The 19,472-nt window shown below is 43.4% G+C and overlaps 4 protein-coding genes across 4 annotated transcripts in view; 1 reads left to right on the top strand and 3 right to left on the bottom strand.

Moving 5' to 3' along the window:
* Positions 1–6,224: 6,224 nt before the first annotated feature.
* xcr1b.3 (chemokine (C motif) receptor 1b, duplicate 3) lies at positions 6,225–8,223 on the bottom strand. Its single transcript, XM_084707628.1, has 3 exons — positions 8,156–8,223; positions 7,748–7,854; positions 6,225–7,441 (listed from the first exon to the last, which is right to left on the bottom strand). Exon 3 carries the CDS (start codon positions 7,399–7,401, stop codon positions 6,397–6,399), a length of 1,005 nt encoding a protein of 334 aa, XP_084563754.1. The 5' UTR covers positions 7,402–7,441; positions 7,748–7,854; positions 8,156–8,223; the 3' UTR covers positions 6,225–6,396.
* xcr1b.2 (chemokine (C motif) receptor 1b, duplicate 2) lies at positions 8,081–8,901 on the bottom strand (the record flags this gene model as incomplete). Its single annotated transcript, XM_084707626.1, is given in 4 exon segments — positions 8,081–8,094; positions 8,257–8,501; positions 8,503–8,705; positions 8,707–8,901. Coding segments are annotated over 4 exon segments (657 nt in total), but the record flags the coding sequence as incomplete, so codon positions are not given.
* A 672-nt stretch (positions 8,902–9,573) lies between these two features.
* LOC146271876 (chemokine XC receptor 1-like) lies at positions 9,574–11,174 on the bottom strand. Its single transcript, XM_084708106.1, has 2 exons — positions 11,017–11,174; positions 9,574–10,937 (listed from the first exon to the last, which is right to left on the bottom strand). Exon 2 carries the CDS (start codon positions 10,931–10,933, stop codon positions 9,869–9,871), a length of 1,065 nt encoding a protein of 354 aa, XP_084564232.1. The 5' UTR covers positions 10,934–10,937; positions 11,017–11,174; the 3' UTR covers positions 9,574–9,868.
* Positions 11,175–12,780: 1,606 nt separating this feature from the next.
* The window catches only part of fyco1b (FYVE and coiled-coil domain autophagy adaptor 1b), a 12,278-nt gene continuing 5,586 nt past the window's right edge, over positions 12,781–19,472 (top strand). Inside the window, exons 1-10 of the mRNA XM_084707544.1 lie at positions 12,781–12,900; positions 13,575–13,664; positions 13,771–13,877; positions 14,101–14,226; positions 15,142–15,248; positions 15,742–15,885; positions 16,359–16,449; positions 16,636–18,993; positions 19,194–19,286; positions 19,463–19,472. The exon at positions 19,463–19,472 is cut by the window's right edge and continues 109 nt beyond it. Coding sequence (XP_084563670.1) covers positions 13,607–13,664; positions 13,771–13,877; positions 14,101–14,226; positions 15,142–15,248; positions 15,742–15,885; positions 16,359–16,449; positions 16,636–18,993; positions 19,194–19,286; positions 19,463–19,472 — 3,094 coding nt within the window. The 5' untranslated portion in view covers positions 12,781–12,900; positions 13,575–13,606. The remainder of the gene's footprint in view (positions 12,901–13,574; positions 13,665–13,770; positions 13,878–14,100; positions 14,227–15,141; positions 15,249–15,741; positions 15,886–16,358; positions 16,450–16,635; positions 18,994–19,193; positions 19,287–19,462) is intronic.

Below are 19,472 nucleotides of genomic sequence, written 5' to 3'. Positions count from 1 at the left end.
AGAACTTGTACTCATTTCTTGAGCATCTTACATGTAACTATTCATGCATGTATTTGTTAGTATCCAGTTATTAAAGTCCACATCCTTCTGAATCATAGATGTAATGATATGCAGGTCTATGAAGATGAACACTAGCAGGCCTGTGTGTGTGTAGCCATTTCCACCATGCATCACACACACATCACCATCACCACACACGCACACACACACACACACACACACACACACACACATACACCCACACACAGACACATACACACACACACACACACACAGAGACACACACACACACAGACACATACACACACACACATATACACACACACACACACACACAGACACACACATCACTATGCACCACACACACACACACATCACCACACACACAGTCCTTCCTCCCTTCGTTAACAACATTTCATTTCTGAAACATTCTCCTTGTTAATATTCCACCTCATACTGCACCACCGCCAATCTGTCCCGAACCGACTTCGTCAGCCTCAACCTGTTCCTGTGGGACTGGCGCTGGTCTGGGGGCCTCCTCCTCCCCTCTCTCTCCCCCTCCCTCCCCTCCCTTCCCCATCTCCCTACTGCAGACATGGGAGGGAAGTGAGCTGTCTGCTCAGGGGGAGAATCTTGGTGCCGATCCAAAAATGTGTCACGGGGGACACGCGCGGCCTGCTGGAGGCAGAAATTCTGCTGCTAATGGGCCCCGCAGCCATCGCTACCACCTGGGGAAACAGAGAGGAGGAGGGGGGGCAGTGGAATAAACATGATTTTATCTATCTACCTACCAATCTATCTATCTACCTACCAATCTATCTATCTATCTGTCCATCTGCCCGTCTGTCAGATTGGCTAGCTGGCTCCATATCCATTCATCCCCATCTGTCTGTCTGTCTGTCTGTCTGTCTGTCTGTCGCGATCTATCTATTCATCAATCTATTGTTATTTCCCAAAATGTTATCATTACTCTAAATGCTATTATGAAAGGGATTTTTTTTTTGTCTATAAAAGTTCTATTGCACATGAACCATTCGAGGTTGTTGCTTTTCTCTGCGTTCTTTGAAACTACAAATTAATGCACTTAGAATAAGTCTGCATTTTCCCGTGCTTTGAAAGGCTGGTTATAAAAAGTGAAGGCATAAACAGGCAGGGCAGGTGTTGACGATGCAAATGAAACGGATGACAGATGGCGAGCCTCGCGATCGCTCACTGTGCAGATAATGGATGGAGGTAATCAAATTCCTCTGAGGCTTTGGGACTTTCTTCAGAACTTTTCCATCAATTGCCGCATCAAACGATACGGTGCCACATGCACCTCTCCTCAGGAGAAGGGTGACACGCACACACACACATGCACGCCCACGCGCACGCACACTCATACACGCTCGCACAAACACACGCGCTCACGTGTTTGAGGGATTTTACATTTGTTTAGTACAAGTTTCAACTAAAATAGTCCTTTACTGTAAATGCAATGTCTATTGTCTGTCACTGATAAACTTGGCTTTTTTTCAGTTCCCTCGCCAGAGGTCAAACTACTTATGCTAACAATAATGTATGGGAAAACAAATACTAGCACAGCCATCAAGCCATAACCAATTACATACCCTCACACATGCTCACACGCACATACACGCACAACACACACACACACACACACAGATTATTAGGGAGACCAGGGGGGAGAAGGTCTACGTTGCTTACATAAAGAGGGGACTTCAAGCCTGCATATCTTGAATCTTTCATGTTCACATACACTCTTAGCCATGGGTGGCATAAGAAACCACTTTATTCTAGCATCAATGCTATGTGCGGTATGCTGAAGGGCTCAGTGAGTGTGCAGCATTCCCATGTTGATTTAACCATCAAAAGATTACTGTGCTGTACACTAACCCTTGAAGTTCAAACAATGTTTTATTGTCTGAGACTTTTTACCTCGTGTTGATGAGGAGAGAACAACAAAAAAACAATTTTAAGCCTGCATGACAGACGCCATTTTTTTTTTACATGGCCTCCATGAAGGTCAGTTCAATGGCCCACAACAGTTGTTTTGTGTTGGTCTTGCTTCAGTGGAAGTGTGAAATTGTAGAAGATTAGAGAAAACACAGAGGAAAATAATTATTTCAATTTGAGTTGTTGAAGGCTTGTTCATGATCTTTTAACACAACTGCCTTGTTGAGTACAGTTGCCAATGCCTATCTGTAGTGTGATGCCACACCAGTAAATACAAACTAATTCTCAAAACTGACAATGTCAAATACCAGTTCGGTGGTTCCAATGCAAGTTCCTGTCAAAACACACTTGAACAAGACAGGCTAATAACTCTCACAATTCACTTTCACACGTCTGGGTATGAGAGAAACTGCAAGTGTCACACCTAACCCTGCATGAAACAGCGTAGGAGAAGCGTAGCTGCAAGGAAAAGTATGCAAATATCACAAGCTTCATGTGTGTCAGGTAAAATGCTTTTTTTCCAAGCGTCTGTTTTTAACTGTGGGTTGGCTGATCAACGTGATAATTGCTGTTCACAAAATCTTGAGGAATTACACCATATTGACTTCAGAAGGTGTAAATCATTTTGTCTCCCCTTTATTTTGTAGTGGTGCTTGGTGTGGGTTATTGCTGGGGCAGCATTTTTCCCGTCAGTAAACAAGATGTACTTTCCAGTAACAAATCAAAGGACTGCCAAACTGGAGTACAGACACGCAATAATAGAAAGTGAAATGTTGTTAATACAAGCAATTAACATTTCCGCACATTTTCGGAATGTAAATGTGGCTCTTTGAATGTTTAACGTGTAATCAAGACAACTGGTGAACAGCTCATCTATATTTTTGACACCTTAAATTAATAAAGTCTTTATTTGAAAGAGATCTCTAAAAATCAGTTTTAGAAATGATCGGATGTCCTAATGAATTCCTTTGTCTTTGCTTGGCGTTGACAGCACATGTGTTAACCCCCCCCCCACACACACACACACACTCTCACACACACACACGTATGGTATAAGTGAGCTGAGCCCATGTGATGGTACCCCTTCATAGCTGCCAGAGTGCTGGTGTCCTCGGGCACGGTTGCCAAGCTGCCAGTCTGTGCCGTCACACCTTGCTGCTTTTAAAGATTGCCCTGCAGAGACGGGAGGGGATGGGGCTGGCGCAGTCTGGCAACCCAGGAGAGTTACGACTCAGGATCTGTGCCAAGGACTGCCCACCATAGGGGGAGAGGGATGTGCAAGGAGTTATGGGCGTGACACATTACACACACACTCACAGGCCCCATACCGGTCACATTCACGGGACAAGGGTATGGGACTGTCAGGTGCGTTTTCTGGTGTGTGTGTCTGTGTGTATCTGTCTGTGTGTGTGTGTGTGTGTGTGTGTGTGTGTTGTATGCGTGTGCTGCATGTGTGGGGTGAGTGTGCTTGGCAGCTGGGCTGGATTGTATCGCGCATACCTGCATGTCAAATCAATTCATCAAGCTTTCAGTGTGACATGTACGGAGGAAAGACTAAACGTGCACACACATGACCACCCCCCTCCCCCCTACACACACACACACCTATGGGCATTCTTTACTTTCGCTTTTTGGTAATCCACACAAATGGCAGTAGATGGCAGAATGTAAATGAGTTGGTTATTACACAGCAACGTTCATCAAGCTGGGCTGGAAAGTCTTCAATGGCCCTGATGAATATGCATGCAAATTGTTAATTAAGTTAATTATTCGGCTGAAAATTCATTTGTCTTCCCAAGGACATTTCTGCAATGATTTTAACATGTTTCAACCATTAGTCATGCACTGCGCCATTCAAAATCACTTAGGTCCACTTTTTGGAAAGTTGTGCTCGAAAGGAGTGATAAGGAGAGAGTGATAAAACGAAGGGATGGAGGGGGATACAGATGGAAAGCTCCAGAACCACTTCAGTGTACCTGTCATGATTCTCCAAAGGTCTGGCAGAGAAGCACAATATGATATAAAGACAGAATAGTGAATGTACATGGTGAGAATGGTTGGTTTCTACTAGCTTATCCTATGAAGAGGACAAAGTTTAGTTTGTGGTGGAATGGGACATATACTGTACCGCACACTTGAATTAATTAGTACTAATAAGACATATTCTAGGGTCATTACAAAAGTTGAGATCAGACAAGAAACACAGATGGATGCAACAATACTGTCTGCACCCTGGGAGACAGCTATACAGTACCACTACTCTGAACAAGCAGATGTTTGATTTGTTTAATTAAGTCTCATGTCTATGGTTGTTTATCACTTCTTCCATTTGATAACAGCCGGCATAGTAACCTTTATTTGACCCAGAAATGTGCTGTGAGATTTTGAGCTTTACCAGCTTTGAAATAGTAGGCCATTATCTTCTTTTTTATTGTTATTATAGTCTGTTTTATGCTGTTGTGTAGTTTCTATGTACACTAAAGTATGTTAGAAAAAAAAGAAAATACAATACTTTGACTTTTACGCTGATGAAATAAAAAGTATTATCAGGTACTGAAAAAACCTTTGATTTAAAGTTTGTGACACACTACTGTGATAGGACTGTGTCTTTCAGTTGGTTTTCTAGTCCTAGAAAATACATTCAATACCTCATTCAATGAGCCTGGCTTTGGGTCCAACAAGTCTATTTTCTCCAGTCCACTAGTTCTCTCTAGTGGGGTAGTTTGGTACAGCAGCTTTGTCTTCATGTGGGGTGCACCTGAGAAATGCAATTCTTCAGAAGTGGCGTTACTTTTCTTGTTTTATTTCAAATTGTTTATTGTACACTATTATTGCATATTTAGTTTAATCTTATATTTCCTTGCACTAAATATATATTTTTGAAAATAGCAATTCTAAAGGCCAAATTGTTCACAGTTTTGGTGCAAATCTTTTTTGTTTGTTTGATGTATATATCAATATATCATTATGTTCTAAATGTCATATCCAAGAAAATTCAAAGTATGCAATTTTAATGTATTTGACCATGAATGTACATGACTAATTTTTTTCCGTAAATTTACAGTGTGTAAATGAATGAATAAACTATAGCAACTTCAATCAAAATTACATGATGTATGGATGAATGGCATAATCACTTAATGTTAAACATACTGTACTGTGTAGAGGTATGATTGTTAGTGTATATTGTAGCATAAATAATCACACATAAATCCCTGTTCTGTATTTACAGTAAATAACCTCAGGACCACCTATGTAATGTCTAACTGACTAATGCAGCACCATGTGTACAGTATACAATGGATTAACTCATGTATGTCTAGGACATATGTATAACTAATACATGTCTCATTTATAATGATGCGAATAACACGCTCAATTGATTTACACGCATTTAAGAAGAATTTGAGATGAACATTTTATTAGCTATAAATGCAGAGCAGACATAGGTTCTCCACAAATCTCTATGATACACATATGGTTGGGGAGTAATTATCGTTACCAATAATTGGAGTTAAGTTCATACCTAAATGTGAAAAGGAGGGTTGTGGCAGAAAGTTGCCCAGGAGAGAGGCGCCGTGTTGGGGGCAGAGAGGAGAGAGGCAATGGTAGGTGAAGCAACCGACTGGAAATCAACATCTGTTTGGCTCCTGGCAAAAAAAAAACAGGACAGAACAACAACAGATTTGCCAAGACACAAGAAATATTGTGAGAGAAGGTTTTCCTACAGTAACTTGGGGGTAGGTAGGATAGTGGATACAATTCATTATAAGTAGTGCATGCACGCTTTACTTAATTTGTGCCTTCTGAAATAAGTCTTTTATTTTTATTTTTATTTATTTTTTATAAAGCCTAATATTACAGTAAACATGCCCCAAGTGCTTGGAGATGGATGGTTGAGCTTGCTTGCTTAGGACTGCTCTGCCCTTGACACATATCCATGCATGAACAGTAGATGGTTTAGTTAATTAAGTTTCATTTTCCCATGAGAGAGCTTAGTGGTGCCGGTGGGCCAGAGAGCTCTCCCGATTCACCCTCTCTACAGCCATGGAGACATCCACTCTGGGTTACATAGTGACAAAATCCATGTGTCTTACTCAGACGGCAAATTAACATGACTAATCCTTTCACATAATGACATCACATGCATCATTACATTTCAGAACTAAACTTGGTCAGGGGCAACTTAATTCAATCCTCTAATGTCACTCATAGGAGTGACACCAGTCGAATGACTAAAAAGGCATCAATGTACATTTTAAAATAACACTGTTAAGTCTTGGAACCATTTACTGTCGCATAGAAATCAGTACAGCCAGTCACATGTCCACTTCTGCATTTTTTTTTAATGCTTTTGTGTTGAAGTCCCCCTATGACTCAGCATTATGTGTTCTTTGTCAGTCTGTGTAAAGACATTGGCCAAAACATTTTTTATTGGCATCATAACCAGGTTTGACTTGTATGAGCGATGTATCTCTCGTTTCCTGTAGATAGACAGAAACTGCAAAAAGATGAAGAAAGATATCTCCTATATTTCTGCCCTCCAAACACATGCAACAGTGGGTTGAGACAGCAGTGGCTGTAAGCCAGAGTGTGACAGATGTAATATGCAACGCTTAGCGCCTCATCCGTCTCTGCTGTGTCCGGCATATAGTCGCCAAGCAATCTCAAGGAATGGAGGAAGAGCATTATATTATACGGTGCCCAACAGACAAAAAACCCCACTACAATCCCCCAAATCAGTTTGATTGACTTGTTGCGCCCCCTGAGTCCACTGTGGGAAACAGTGGCACAGATGCGAACATAACAAAAAGTTATAACAAGGAACGGTAACAGGAAAAATATGAATATCTGGAGAAAGTAACCGAAGACCTCCATGTTTCCCTGCATTGCAGAAACACAGTATATTTCTCCATCCAAGCCATCGCTGGTCTCTGAGTACACCACCTCTAAAAGACAAGCCGCCACACAGAAGACCCAGAGCACAGCTGTTGTCAGACGAACACAAAACCTACGTTTGGCCTGGATGGACGTGGACACAGCTAGCACTATTGCAACGTACCGATCCACTGACAGAGCTGTCAGGAAGGACACGTAGCTGTAGAAACCCAGGAAGAGGGCTCCGCTCGCCAGCCTGCAGGCCCACTCTCCAAACGACCAGCCATGGAGGTGGTAGACGGCAAAGAAGGGCAGGGTTAAGGTAAAGATGAGGTCAGAGGTTGTGAGATTGAGAAGGAGGAAATCTGAAACTGTACGCGATCCTCTCGTTTGTAGTAGACTGTAAAGGAGGAAGCAGTTTCCAGGCAGGCTGAGACAGAAGATGAGGGTGTAGCACACGGTGGAAAACAGTCCAAATTGAAAATGGCCATCTGAGTCAGGCTCCTGAATGCTGTAATTATCGTAGTATTGAGTGCTGTCGTTTGCATTCTCATAGCTGTACTCCATTTGACAATTTCACGAAGGTCTTGTTAACTGGTTTGCAATTCTGATTGAAAAAGAAAAGAATAATTACATTTCAGTGGTCTAAAGAAAATGGGAAATTAATACACATTTTAATCTCATCATTGCTAATGATTGTTCACTCAATATTACCAAATTAAAAAATATGTATTTATTGGCCTTGCTGTCTTACATCCATTTAATTGTCGAAGACAGGCTATAAAAAAAATCTACTTTTCAAAATCAAAATGTGTTATGCACATACATGTATTTACTCAAAAAACTATAAAAGCGTTAAGTGCATAAATTGCTGAGCTCAGATATAATATATGAATATAATTCCAAATTGTACCGTGAGTAGATCTGACCATGGGTACTGTAGAGGTGTCAATTCATCTGCACAGTGTTTTTCTGAACATCTCCTGAACTTTTTCTGTGCATCTGCTGTTCAGCGGTCAGCTTACGAAACAATAAGAATCGTTTTGAGTATTACTTCGTCTTCCTTATAATCCAATTGTAAAACAGATTTAAGTCTCACACCCACACACATAAATAGAACATAACAATAAATATATTGCTTGATCTCTCAGAGACTTGAAATACAGTAGCATATTTTCCAATGTCATCTATTATTTTTGATCAGTAAAATTAATTCACAAATGAATACAGCACTATTTGTTTTGTTTTAGCTCTTGATTGCTAAGTAGGATATGCAAATAAATATGAAATTCATGAGTCCCCTACACCTAAAAAGGCTCACCATTCTTGAATATCCAACCATTGTACAGTGTGCACTGGATATCTGGGAAGTTGCTCTGACCAAGGCGTCTCTAACTCTGCTTTGTGTCTCAACAGACTGACAGTGAAGAAGGCTGAACAAATACTTCCTGAATTCATGCAAGAACATATAAAGGATTGGGTTCACACAACAGTGTAAATAGGCCAAGATGCTACAAATTTCAATGGCAATGTATAATTTAACATCACAGAGTTCAGGTTTCAGTACTGACATAAGGATTATAAGTATACTATAAGGAGCCCAGCACACAAAGAAAGTCACAACAATTGACATCACAGCCATTACAGTCCTGTGTTTTTCCCTGGTTCAGCAGAATGACCTGGAGATAGTTTCCCACCATCTTTCCAGGGGCCTCAAAGTTGTTGGATTCAGCATTACAGCTGAATTTATCAATTGTTTACAGTTGCGCCACCTTTGAATTTATGGCATCACCAATGGAGGCCACAATACTGGTAACCCAGGCTGCCAAACATGCCCCCCATGCACACTTCGCCCTTACTGGGGCCACGAGGCCAGTTCAACACCACAGTCACACATCTTTCAATGGTCATGGAAGTCAGGAATATCACACTCCTTTAGAGACCCACAAAGTAGGTCCCAATTACAAGTTTACATGTAAAGTCGCCAAAGATCCAGTGGTTCAGGAAGTAGACAGGCCAGAAGGGGAGTGTGATGGCAAAGAGGAAGTCGAAGTCGTCGGGTTCAAGGGAAGTTCAATAGTTTTATTTTCTTGCCAGCCAGGAAACAAGAAAACTTCACAGTAAAAGGTAATCCTTTTATACATGTTCAGAGCAAACTTACAGGATGGAGACAATTCTTTTGTGTCCCCCATGTGGAGGCAGAATTCTGTTACCTTTGAATGTCAGTTAGTCAGTCTACAGCTGACTGTGGAAAGTTGCATGCTTCGTCTACAACAGTTCTTGCCAGCTATTACTCATACATCCACTGCAAAGATCAAACAATCAGCATATTTAAGCAAGGCTTGAAGACAAAGAGGAACTTTCCTTGGATGTGACGCTTCTGATCAACCACATTTGGGTTCAATGTGGTTGAGCTGTGTCTTGCACCGCAGTACCCTTTTCAGCTTGTATGATAACTTGCGCAAAACCACATTGCTGATAAAATCTTTTCAGAATGTGAAAATGTTGGCCACCGCTAAAAATGTACACATACGTCATGATAGTAGTTTAAGTCAATTCACTCCCATGTCTAAATATCTTCATTGACCAATGTTTTTAACAATAACAAAAGAGTATGCATGTAACAAATGAGAATGAGTATTATGATAATCCAGAAGCATCTTTGTTTAACAGTACATTTCTTAATGTAAAACATTTCTTATTGAATAGCACTGCACACCACACAGCTCTGATGGGTTTTTTTTTCACATGCAAAAATTGTGGAACTATTTTATTGTTTTACATATCACATCACAATAATTATTTAGAATTTTGATTACAGATTTCATTCTCATATTATAATATCCAAAAAAGCATCAGAGCAAAAGGAACAATAAAGAGGTCAAAGGTGAGATGCAGAAATAATTGAAAAGCTTTCTGTAGCATGCAGTGAGTAGATGTTATCAAACCCACACCAAGCTCTTTTGATTGAAACCCATTTCAGAAAAAAATCAAGCTCTTCCACTGCCTGGGTACGTCAAACCCTTTCCCTCACCTACAACGAGAGCTCTTCACCACTAGTAATGGATGTGATTGTGAGCCTATGGTTTCTGTAGTTTGGACGTTTGCCTTTCTGACACAAACTCTGCAACATTTTCTTCAAGTGATTTTTAAATTTCACTCCAAGAAACACATAGAAAACAGGGTTTAGGCAACAGTGTAAACAGGAAATGAACCGGAAGACATAGAAGAGACAGTCTAACTTCGCTCTGTACTTATTGGCATCCTGAAGTTTGACTGAGTTGACCAAAGCATTTTCCTGAGACTGATAAAAAGAGAGAGTCCTCATAAATGTGACCACATTGTATGGTGCCCATACCACAAAGAAAGCAACAAACAGGCAAAATATCAGTTTGACAGTCCGGTATCTTCTTTTGCTCCTGGTTGGGGTGGGTTTCAGTAGCCGTAACAGTATTTGACCATAGCAAAAACAAAACACTAAAAAGGACAAAACAAAAAGAGCATTCTCCTGATGAAATCCCCACGACCTCCAGACGGGATGCATATATCCACAATGAGTTTTATTTTCAATCCCTTCATTCTGGACTTCGCTGAAGATGACGGCTGGCATAGCTGCCAAAACACTCACAGCCCAGATCCCCATGGAGACGAAAAGGCTGAAACAGCTCCTGGTCCACAATATGTCTGACAGGGGAAAGATGACAGCCAGGTAGCGCTGAACTGTCATCACTATCAGAAAGAAACCACTGCTGTAAAACCCCACACAGAACATGAAGCTGACAGCTTTACAGGTAGGCTCACCCCATATCCAGCCACTCTTATGGTATTCACCCCAGAAGGGCAGCCCCACTGTGAAGATCAGATCGGACAAAGCCAGGTTTATGATCAATGTGTTGGTCAAGGACCTGAGGTTCTCATATTTGGCTAGAATGACTAGCACTAGGATGTTGCTGAACAAACTGAGCACAAACACAATCCAGTAAAGCCATTGGATTGTGGTTTTTTCAAACCAGACACAATTTGGTTCATATATTTCATCCTCATAATAGTTATTGTAGTAGTCAGCTGGAAAAGTCCGATCTTGACCGTCTGTATACATGTTCCTTGAACAGAAAAGCAATTAATTAAAACATTATCATGGGATGAAGCATCATTTAGTCATATATTTCATGGGATATTTACCTCTGAAAATGATGTTGTCCTCTTTCACACTGTGTGTGATGTGAGGATCTGTAGCCTAAGCACTGTGTACTCAAATACGTTTACACCTTCAAGTCAGATGATACAGGGTGTCTGTTCTCCAAATACAGGTAACAGAAAGGTCTAGTTCCCGTCTGTTGTTCTCTCCACGTCTGTCCTATAATGAACATAACCTACTTGTGAACATTGCTGTTACACATACAATCGTGACAGAAATAGTAGGGTGATTCCGAGTAATCTGGGGAAAAAATGTGCATGCATTTTCTCATCAGAGCTGCCTGATTAACAAGTGCCATGACCTTTCTGGGACATCACACCAATCACGTTTTGTGATTTCAGTCACATAACATCCATGCTAAACCTCAAAGTTCTGTGGACTAGACATTGTCATAGCAGGGAAGAAAACGTTCTGGAGTTTGTGTCCCAGATTACCCGAATTCATCCTATAGATCAGGGGTTTTCATCCGGGGGTCTGCGGCCCCCTGGTGGTCCGCGACGGCATTGCAGGGGGTCCGCGACACGCGCCTATGTTGAGCAGACCACCTTTGTTTGTTTTTTTATTGGCTTTGGCTTTGCTAATTCAACACATTTCCAGATTACTCTTGAATATCGTGAAAAATATCTAAAATAAGAAAAATATGTCTAAAATAATATAAAGGTGATGAAAAGGGCTTGGGGCTAGAACAACTACTAGTAAGCTACAACTACAAACTGCAATTGAATGTAATAATAATTTGATAGTTTTCAATTCTTAAGCACTGAAAATCAACCGTTTTTGTTGTTTTTTACACATACTTTTCAGAATTGTTCAGAATCTCACATACACATATTTCAATTTTTCAGATTCTATGTATATTGTTTGAGGTTTTTAAGTAGATATATCTAGATTTGAAGTTTTTAAATAAAACCTACATGGAAAACAAAATGTTAAAACTTCCTTCTATCCACATGCACGCAGGCACATCAGTAGGCCGCGGAAAACTTTCTAAGAATGGTGGTCCCTGGGACAAAACCAGTTGAAAACCCCTGCTATAGATCTAAACTGGGGAAATTGTGAGTTGTGCTTGCGTCCATTGCAGCTGGGTCTGTTTTTTTTTCACGGGTGTAGGCTACTTACATTTTACAACATCAAAAACTGTGTGGCCAAACACACAGATCTAGAAGAAGTCAAGAAAGCAGGGTTCTGGATTTATGTGCACAGCCTACTATGCAATATATGTACCCCCTATATGCAATAGGGGGTGCGATACTGCAAAGCAAAATGTCGTATCGATCCGATACCAAGTAAATAGGCCCACAGAGCCATTACTGCCTATACCAATATACCGATACGTTTTACTTTACTTAAAAAAACAGCTTATCTACTTTCGTGTAGGGGAAAGCAATGCCTCGTAATTTATGAAGTGAATGCATCAATATACAAATTTGAATGTTTATGATCATTGAATGATATTTCCTTTAATTAGTTGATCATGATTATGATCATAATAAAACAGAGGACAGAGTTTTGTCGAATATACTGTTAGTAGTTGCTGGGTCATGTTACTGAACATGTAGCTTTTACCTCCGATTTGCATTCATTATTATCATCGCTTCCAGCAATATCCAATAAAAAAGCTTTGAAAACATCCCGTATTATAAACAATATCTAAATTAATTGTACGTCCCCCACCCCCCACCCCCCACCCCCTTTTTTTCTACATCTGCTCGTTCATTTATACAAGATTTACTCTGCAACCAAACTATCGGTTGGTGTTGGTAGTCCAATGTAGCCATTGGGTGTCAATCCTGAGAAACGCCCACCTTTGTGCTAGCATGTTCACTCTTGCCTTTTCACTTGGCTGTCGGGAAGATTTGAAACATCAAGTACGTTCACGTCTGATTTTACAATTTTGTACTCAACTTTGAATTCACAATAACATCAGAAATGCATATTTTAAGTAGGCTAATAGTCATTAGTCCGAAGCATGTTCGGGTTTAGTCGTGTAGGCCCGTAAACCTATTTTCTAACAGCAGGTGCATGATTCCAGTAAATGTTGCTGTAGTCTTTCTACACCAGCCTCTCTACACCAGTTGTGACATAATATTCAGTTTCTTAACCTTCTTAACTAAATGTATCATCGTCGTGGTTGCCGTGTCTTCGTTTTTCTTTTTCACAGAGAGATGTCAACAACTTGTTACGTCAGTGGGGAAACCCAGTACAAAGATTGTTGGGCAATCAAGTTCTAGTTCGTTGTGGGCCTTGGGAAGATTCTCGAAAATTAAGGAATACATTGAAACCTGTTTATGATGTAGATACGATTATAATTGCTAGTATTTTACCCCAGCAACACTTCACCAACTGTCGTTAATCGTACAAAAATCCTGAATTCACCATCATGGGCAAACCCTAAATAGTTAGTGGTGTCACGAGATGCGTCTAAATCAAATAATGTGTTCGTTTTGAAGGAGGAATAGAGCACTATCTTACACAAATATTTGATCTGCTTTTTATTTCATTTCGTAATGCTTCATCTAAATAATTTGTTATTGTTTCTCAGTCCCTGGGCCCCCCTTCCTCCCCCTCCTCATCATGGCTTCTGCTTCTGTTGGGGAGAGTCAACTCAAAAGGATCATCAGAGATCTGCATGGTATCTAATATATTGTCTGCACCCAGTATTGTGACGATGGTTCCATGTAATCAGTGCTGTTTTCAGTTTGTAAAACGATCAAGCTAACTGTCATTCTTATGTTTAGATGTTGTAGCAGAGCTATGCAAAGAACACAAGGAGTGTGGTGAGCCAATCACGGATGACAGCCCCAACCTGCACAAATTTTCATACAAATTAGAGTACCTACTACAGGTATGAAAATGTACTGTATCACTAACATTACATGAATGTGTTTTTCAAGGAGTGTATATTCTGTCTCTATGAATTGGGACTGAAGGAAAATTTTTCCTCTGTGTTATGACAGTGGCATAATGTTTATGTGTAAGACCTGGGCCAAATCAAACCGCAAGCATGTCTCACCATTTTCTGTCAGCTGTACAAATATAAATGGAAATTTTGGGGTTTGGGCTCCCAGTTTGACCAGAAAGAGAAGACAACCTTTCTGGGCAACAGAAAGGACTACTGGGATTACTTCTGTGACTGCCTGGCCAAGATCAAAGGAGCTAACGACGGGATCCGCTTTGTTAAGTCCATCCCAGAGGTAATCCTGAGGACACGTCACCCCTCTCAGAGACACTCAGCATCTGCCTAATCATAGGTTGCTCTCATTCAGGCCAGGTAGGGCTCAATGCGTCAGAGCTGCTAAAGTGTACTTGCTTATTGTTGTACTTGCGTACCTGCTCCCCTCGTCTCTCGGCCTTCTCTGTGGGAACTGTGACGCGGTGAGTAACGGAGAGTAGATATAGCACAGATTAATCTCACTCCTTTAAAAAAAACAAAAACAATTTTGGGCTTCTCTCGGGAAGATCCAACATCATTTTGGTTCAAGTGAATAAGATTACAAACATAAGATACATTAAACTGAGAGAGTCAGTGTAAAGGCTTGCTATAGTAGCTAACCGTTTTTATGGTGATTCTTTGGGTCATGGTTATCCCATGGGAAGCCACTACGGGAATCCTGGTTCTCATACTTCTTTTGTGACGTGTTGTAGTGGTACAAAAAAAATGTGACGCTAAAAGAAGGCTGTGATAGGTCAGGAATAGACCATCTGGTGTACTAATGGTGTTGGTGACCTTAATGTGGTCCTACTGTCCATCCGTCTCTGGATCCCACCACCTGTCACAGGGGGTGAAGGATGGTCTGGTTTGGTTGATGAACTTTGAGATCAAAGAGTATTCACATGGAACTTGTGGTTTCTCCACCAGAACACTGAACTGCAACTTTGAAGTTGTAATACTTAGCGGTTATTTTGAGGTATAAGCTGATTCACACTTAAAGTAACTTCTCAGCTATGGTTTAATTTGTGTATGTGTGTGTGGCTATAACCACTGAAATATTGTCTGAACTTTACTCTTCTGAACCTTGATTATCTGCTGTGCTTACCATTTATATGTTGCTTCGAAAGAAAGCTTCTGCTAAATGATAACATTGTAAATGTGTGTGTTTGTGTCCCAGCTTAAGACATCCCTGGGGAAAGGCAGGGCCTTCATCCGATATTCTCTGGTTCACAAGCGGCTTGCCGACACCCTGCAACAATGTCTCATCAACCAGAGAGTAACCTGGTAACACAATCTCTCTTCTCTCTCTTTCTCACAACATCTTGGCTCTCTTTTTCTCTCTCTTACTCTACCACACATGTTCTTGCTTCAGTAGGTAAAACAAATAAATAGTAATAATTCGTAGTAATTGCGTTTTTGTAGAAATGTACCCAGTACAACTCTCTGATTTCTCTTCCGTTGTTTGGTTCCTCTTCTGTAATTGTGGTGTAAGGATTTCTTCCTCTTTCAGATCCCACTTGTGGGAGCCAGTATGGTCTGGTTGCCAATTCAAATTATGTGTGTGTGTGTGTGTGTGTGTGTTTGTGTATGAGTGTGTGTGTGTGTGTGTGTGTATGTGTGTGTGTGTGTGTGTGTGTGTGTGTATGAGTGCGTGTGTGTGTGTGTGTGTATGAGTGCGTGTGTGTGTGTGTGTGTATGAGTGCGTGTGTGTGTGTGTGTGTGTGTGTATGAGTGTGTGTGTGTGTGTGTGTGCTTGGTCCACCCTCTCCTCATCCAGTGACTGGTACTATGCTCGCAGTCCTTTCCTGAAGTCTCACCTCACAGCTGACATCATCAACCATCTGTATGAGCTCAACGAGATCCACTTTGATGTAGCAGCCAGAGGCCATGATCTAGATTCTGATTGGCCAACCTTTGCCAGGTATTTACCTTTCAATATTTGTCTCGACCTTAAGGTGTGTGTGTTTGTTTTTGTGTGTCGTTCATGTGCACAGACAGAACAAACCACTTCCCCACATCTAGCCAAAATGTCATACCCACTTCTGTGTATCACCACACCTGTTGGTCAAGGTTTTGTTCTTCCTGGAATCTTCATCTGTCTAGCTCTAAGCTGTACTGAATTCTCTGGAAATCTTTTCAATGCTATAAAAAATATATGTTCTTTAGCACAACTTTTTACTCAAGATGACCCAAAACAAGAACTGTACACATGCTGTCTGCTGTGCTTTCCATTCAGAGTTCAGACCCAAGGAAATTAATGCAGTTTTTGTTTACTTTTGACTCTCTCACACGTCATGCCAATATATTCACCTAAACACATTGCTTTGGATAAAACCATCTGCCAGATGAACACATTATTTTTATTATTAATAATACTGTTATGTGTCTGTGCAGGAGGACTTTGGGAGGTAACTCTCCTGCTTACCTGTGGAAAGCTCCCAGTCGCTGCTCCAGTGTCAACAGCCTGGTCAGCGGCTACTCACAGGTACCCTACAACATAATATGATGAAGCCACTATGTTTTTTTTCATATTAACACTATTCTCAGATCATATCAACAGTGTAACGTACATGGCAATAAAAAAAAAAACTATTCTGATTCTATTATCATGACGTGGTTTGAAGTGTGTGTGGAGATTTAACTGTTGGGTGTTCCATCGTTTATCTTTAAGGCTCAGGAGTTCCTCCCCATCCCAGACTTTGGACAGAGCCTACTGGGGGACTTGGGAGAACTGGGAGAGCCATCCCCTTGCAGTGTAGCCGATGACCTCCGCATTGAGCTTGACCAATCAGAACTGAGGCAACAGGAGCTGCTGGAGCGTGTGCGCGAGTTGGGGGATGAAACGACGGAGCTGAGGGGTGTGGTCAAAGATCTCGAAGGGCAGCTTCTGGCCTCTCAGACCACGCCCCCAAAGCGGGAGCCAATCACAGACCCCTCTCGACCTTCAGGGGTCAAGGCGAACCCAGAAACAGCCAATGGGGAGTGGGTCGAAGATCTCGGAGACAGCGGAGGAGCACTCCAAAGAGAACTGCAGGCCAGGTTGACTGCGGCCGAGAACAAGAACATGGAGCTTCTCTCCAAGCTGGATGACACCCTGAACGAGAAGGGCCACCAGACAGCCAGCTACTGCGACTCAGCCTGGAAGATCCAGGAGCTCCTGGACAAGCTGAAGGCTGCCGAGGAAGAAAGGCTGGAGGCCAGGAGGGAGGCCGAGGAAAGGTCGAGCTACGCCACGAAGCTAGCTCAGGAATTGAGCGTCCGGGAGGAGGTGTTGGAGAAGAAACTGGCAGAGTTAAAGGCGGCAAACCAGCAAGAGCAGGACGCCATGTTGAGACGAGCCGAGGACCTCCAGGGAGCCATCGGCCGTATCCAGGGAGGGCTCTCCTTGAAAGAGAAGGAGTCTGGCAACCTGAGAGCCCAGCTGCACGACCTGCAAGCTTCGCTGGATGCCCGGGAGAGGCAAGCGGAGGAGCTGAAGAGGAGGCTGCAGGAGGAGAGGGAGGACATGCTGCTGCCGAGGGGCTCTGAGGGCAGTGCCGGCCAGAGGGGAGCGTTGGAGGATCAGCTTCAGGCTCTGAGAGAGCAGCTCCAGGCCAGGGAGACAGAGCTGGCGGAAAGCTCAGCGAGAATCCGACAACTGGAAGAGCACGCTGAGAAGCTCACTCAAGAGAATCAGAGCTATTGTAGTTCAGGGGCTGGGACTGAGGCCATGGACCAGGACACTGAGCAGGCCCTGCATGACCAGCTAGCTACCCTGAGGGCCTCAGAGAAACATCTGAAGTTCCGGCTGGATGCAGCTCAGTTGACTGTGGAGGAAAGGGAGCGGAGGTTACTGGATGAGAACCAGTCTTTGGAGGAGAGCGTACAAAGAGCCCTTATACAGAGAGAGGCCTCAGAGACTAAGCTCAAGAAGCTCGAGCAGGAGAACAAGAACCTGACAGAGGTCGAGGCGGCGGTGAAAAAGGAGTTGGCCCTAGCCAACGTAGAACTGGCCTCGGTCACAACCAAGGCCTCGGAGATGGAGAAGAACCTCATTTTGTCTGAGAAGCATCAGACGTACCTCCAGGAGAAGCTGGGTGAAGCGGAGGCTCGGCTCCGCGAAAGAACCCAAAAATGTGAACTTCTTCAAGCCAGGACAGAGGAGCTGGAAAGCAGGAGCGGCGATCTGGAGAGGGAGAAGGGATCGGCGGAGAGCTCCCACTCTGAGAAGCTGTCCAGGGACAAGAACCAAGATCCAACTGCCTCGTCCCTGGAGGTTCAGGAGGCTTCATCCAGGATGGTGCTCTCTGAAGCTCACCTGGATCTCACCCAGCGGGAAGTGGCCAGGCTCCAGGCAGAGGTGGTGGGGCTTCGCGCGGCGCTTCAGGCCGGGTCTGATGAGCACATGAAGACCCAGGCCCTCCAGGAGGTGACGGAGGCCTCTCGAGAAGACCTCCGCGCCCTGGCCGAGCAGCTCAAGGCCCAGGTGGAGGAGCTGAACCGGCGCCACGTGAACGAGCTCCTCCGGTCCAGGGAGCGAGAGGAGGCCCTGGGGCGCGAGCGCGACGGCGAGGCCCAGGCTCGGGCCGGCCTCGCCGCGGAGGTCACCTTGACCCGGGAGGAGCTGGACGCCCTGAAGAGACGCTACGAGGCCCTGGCGCTGGAGAACAGCGAGGCCAGGGAGGCGCTGCACCTCGCCAACCAGGAGACGGCCGAGCTGGGCGTTCACGTGTGCCAGCTGACGGCGGAGAACGAGGAGGCACGTCTGCGCTGGGAGGGCGTGTCCACCCGGCTGGAGGAGCTGGAGGAGGCCGAGGCGGAGAAGGAGGCCGACGGACTCAACGCCACCATCGTGAGGCTCCGTCAGGAGAACCAGTCCCTCCTGGCCCAGCTCCACCAGGAGGGCGGCTTGCCGTCGGCTACGGAGCAGCTCCAAGAGAGGCTGGCTGGGGGGAAGGCCAGGGGTCTGCAGGAGACCGGGGCAGAGGAGATCCAGGCCCTCCGGGTCCAGCTCAGCACCCAGGCTCTAGACCACCAAAAGCAGCTGCTGGTTAGTCAGAAACCAGGCTTGACTTATTGCCTACCACAAATCACAGCCTGATCGAGACTTAACAGCCACCAGTTGCTTGACAGCTACTTATTTACAAATGATTGATCATTTACATGCAACTAGATTGAGATTAAAAATGTTGTCTTTATTGGGCGTGTTTATAGGGTAAGAGCAAAACTAAAATTGTTGTTTCCATCCAGGTTATGAAGGAGGAGTTTCAGGAAGTCAGATCTCAGCTGGAGGCAGAGCAAGACATGGTGTTAAAAATGGAGACCAAAGTAAAACATCTGGAGGTGAGGGCTTTTACTTTCAACCTTGTACATTAGACACAAGCCTGTATTTTTTCTGCCAATATCAACTGTTGTTTCACAATTTACCAACCAGGACTGGCTGTGACTGTTGCAATGCAGTCATGATGTATTGTCATCATATCTCTGTGTTTGCTTGCTTGCTCCGGTATGAACCACAGAGCGAGACCC

This window comes from Hypomesus nipponensis, chromosome 10 (assembly GCF_054491055.1).
Source record: "Hypomesus nipponensis isolate SF chromosome 10, ASM5449105v1, whole genome shotgun sequence".
Lineage (NCBI taxonomy): Eukaryota > Metazoa > Chordata > Actinopteri > Osmeriformes > Osmeridae > Hypomesus > Hypomesus nipponensis.
The sequence above is the reverse complement of the archived record's forward strand: the minus strand, read 5'-3'. Positions and strand labels throughout refer to the sequence as shown.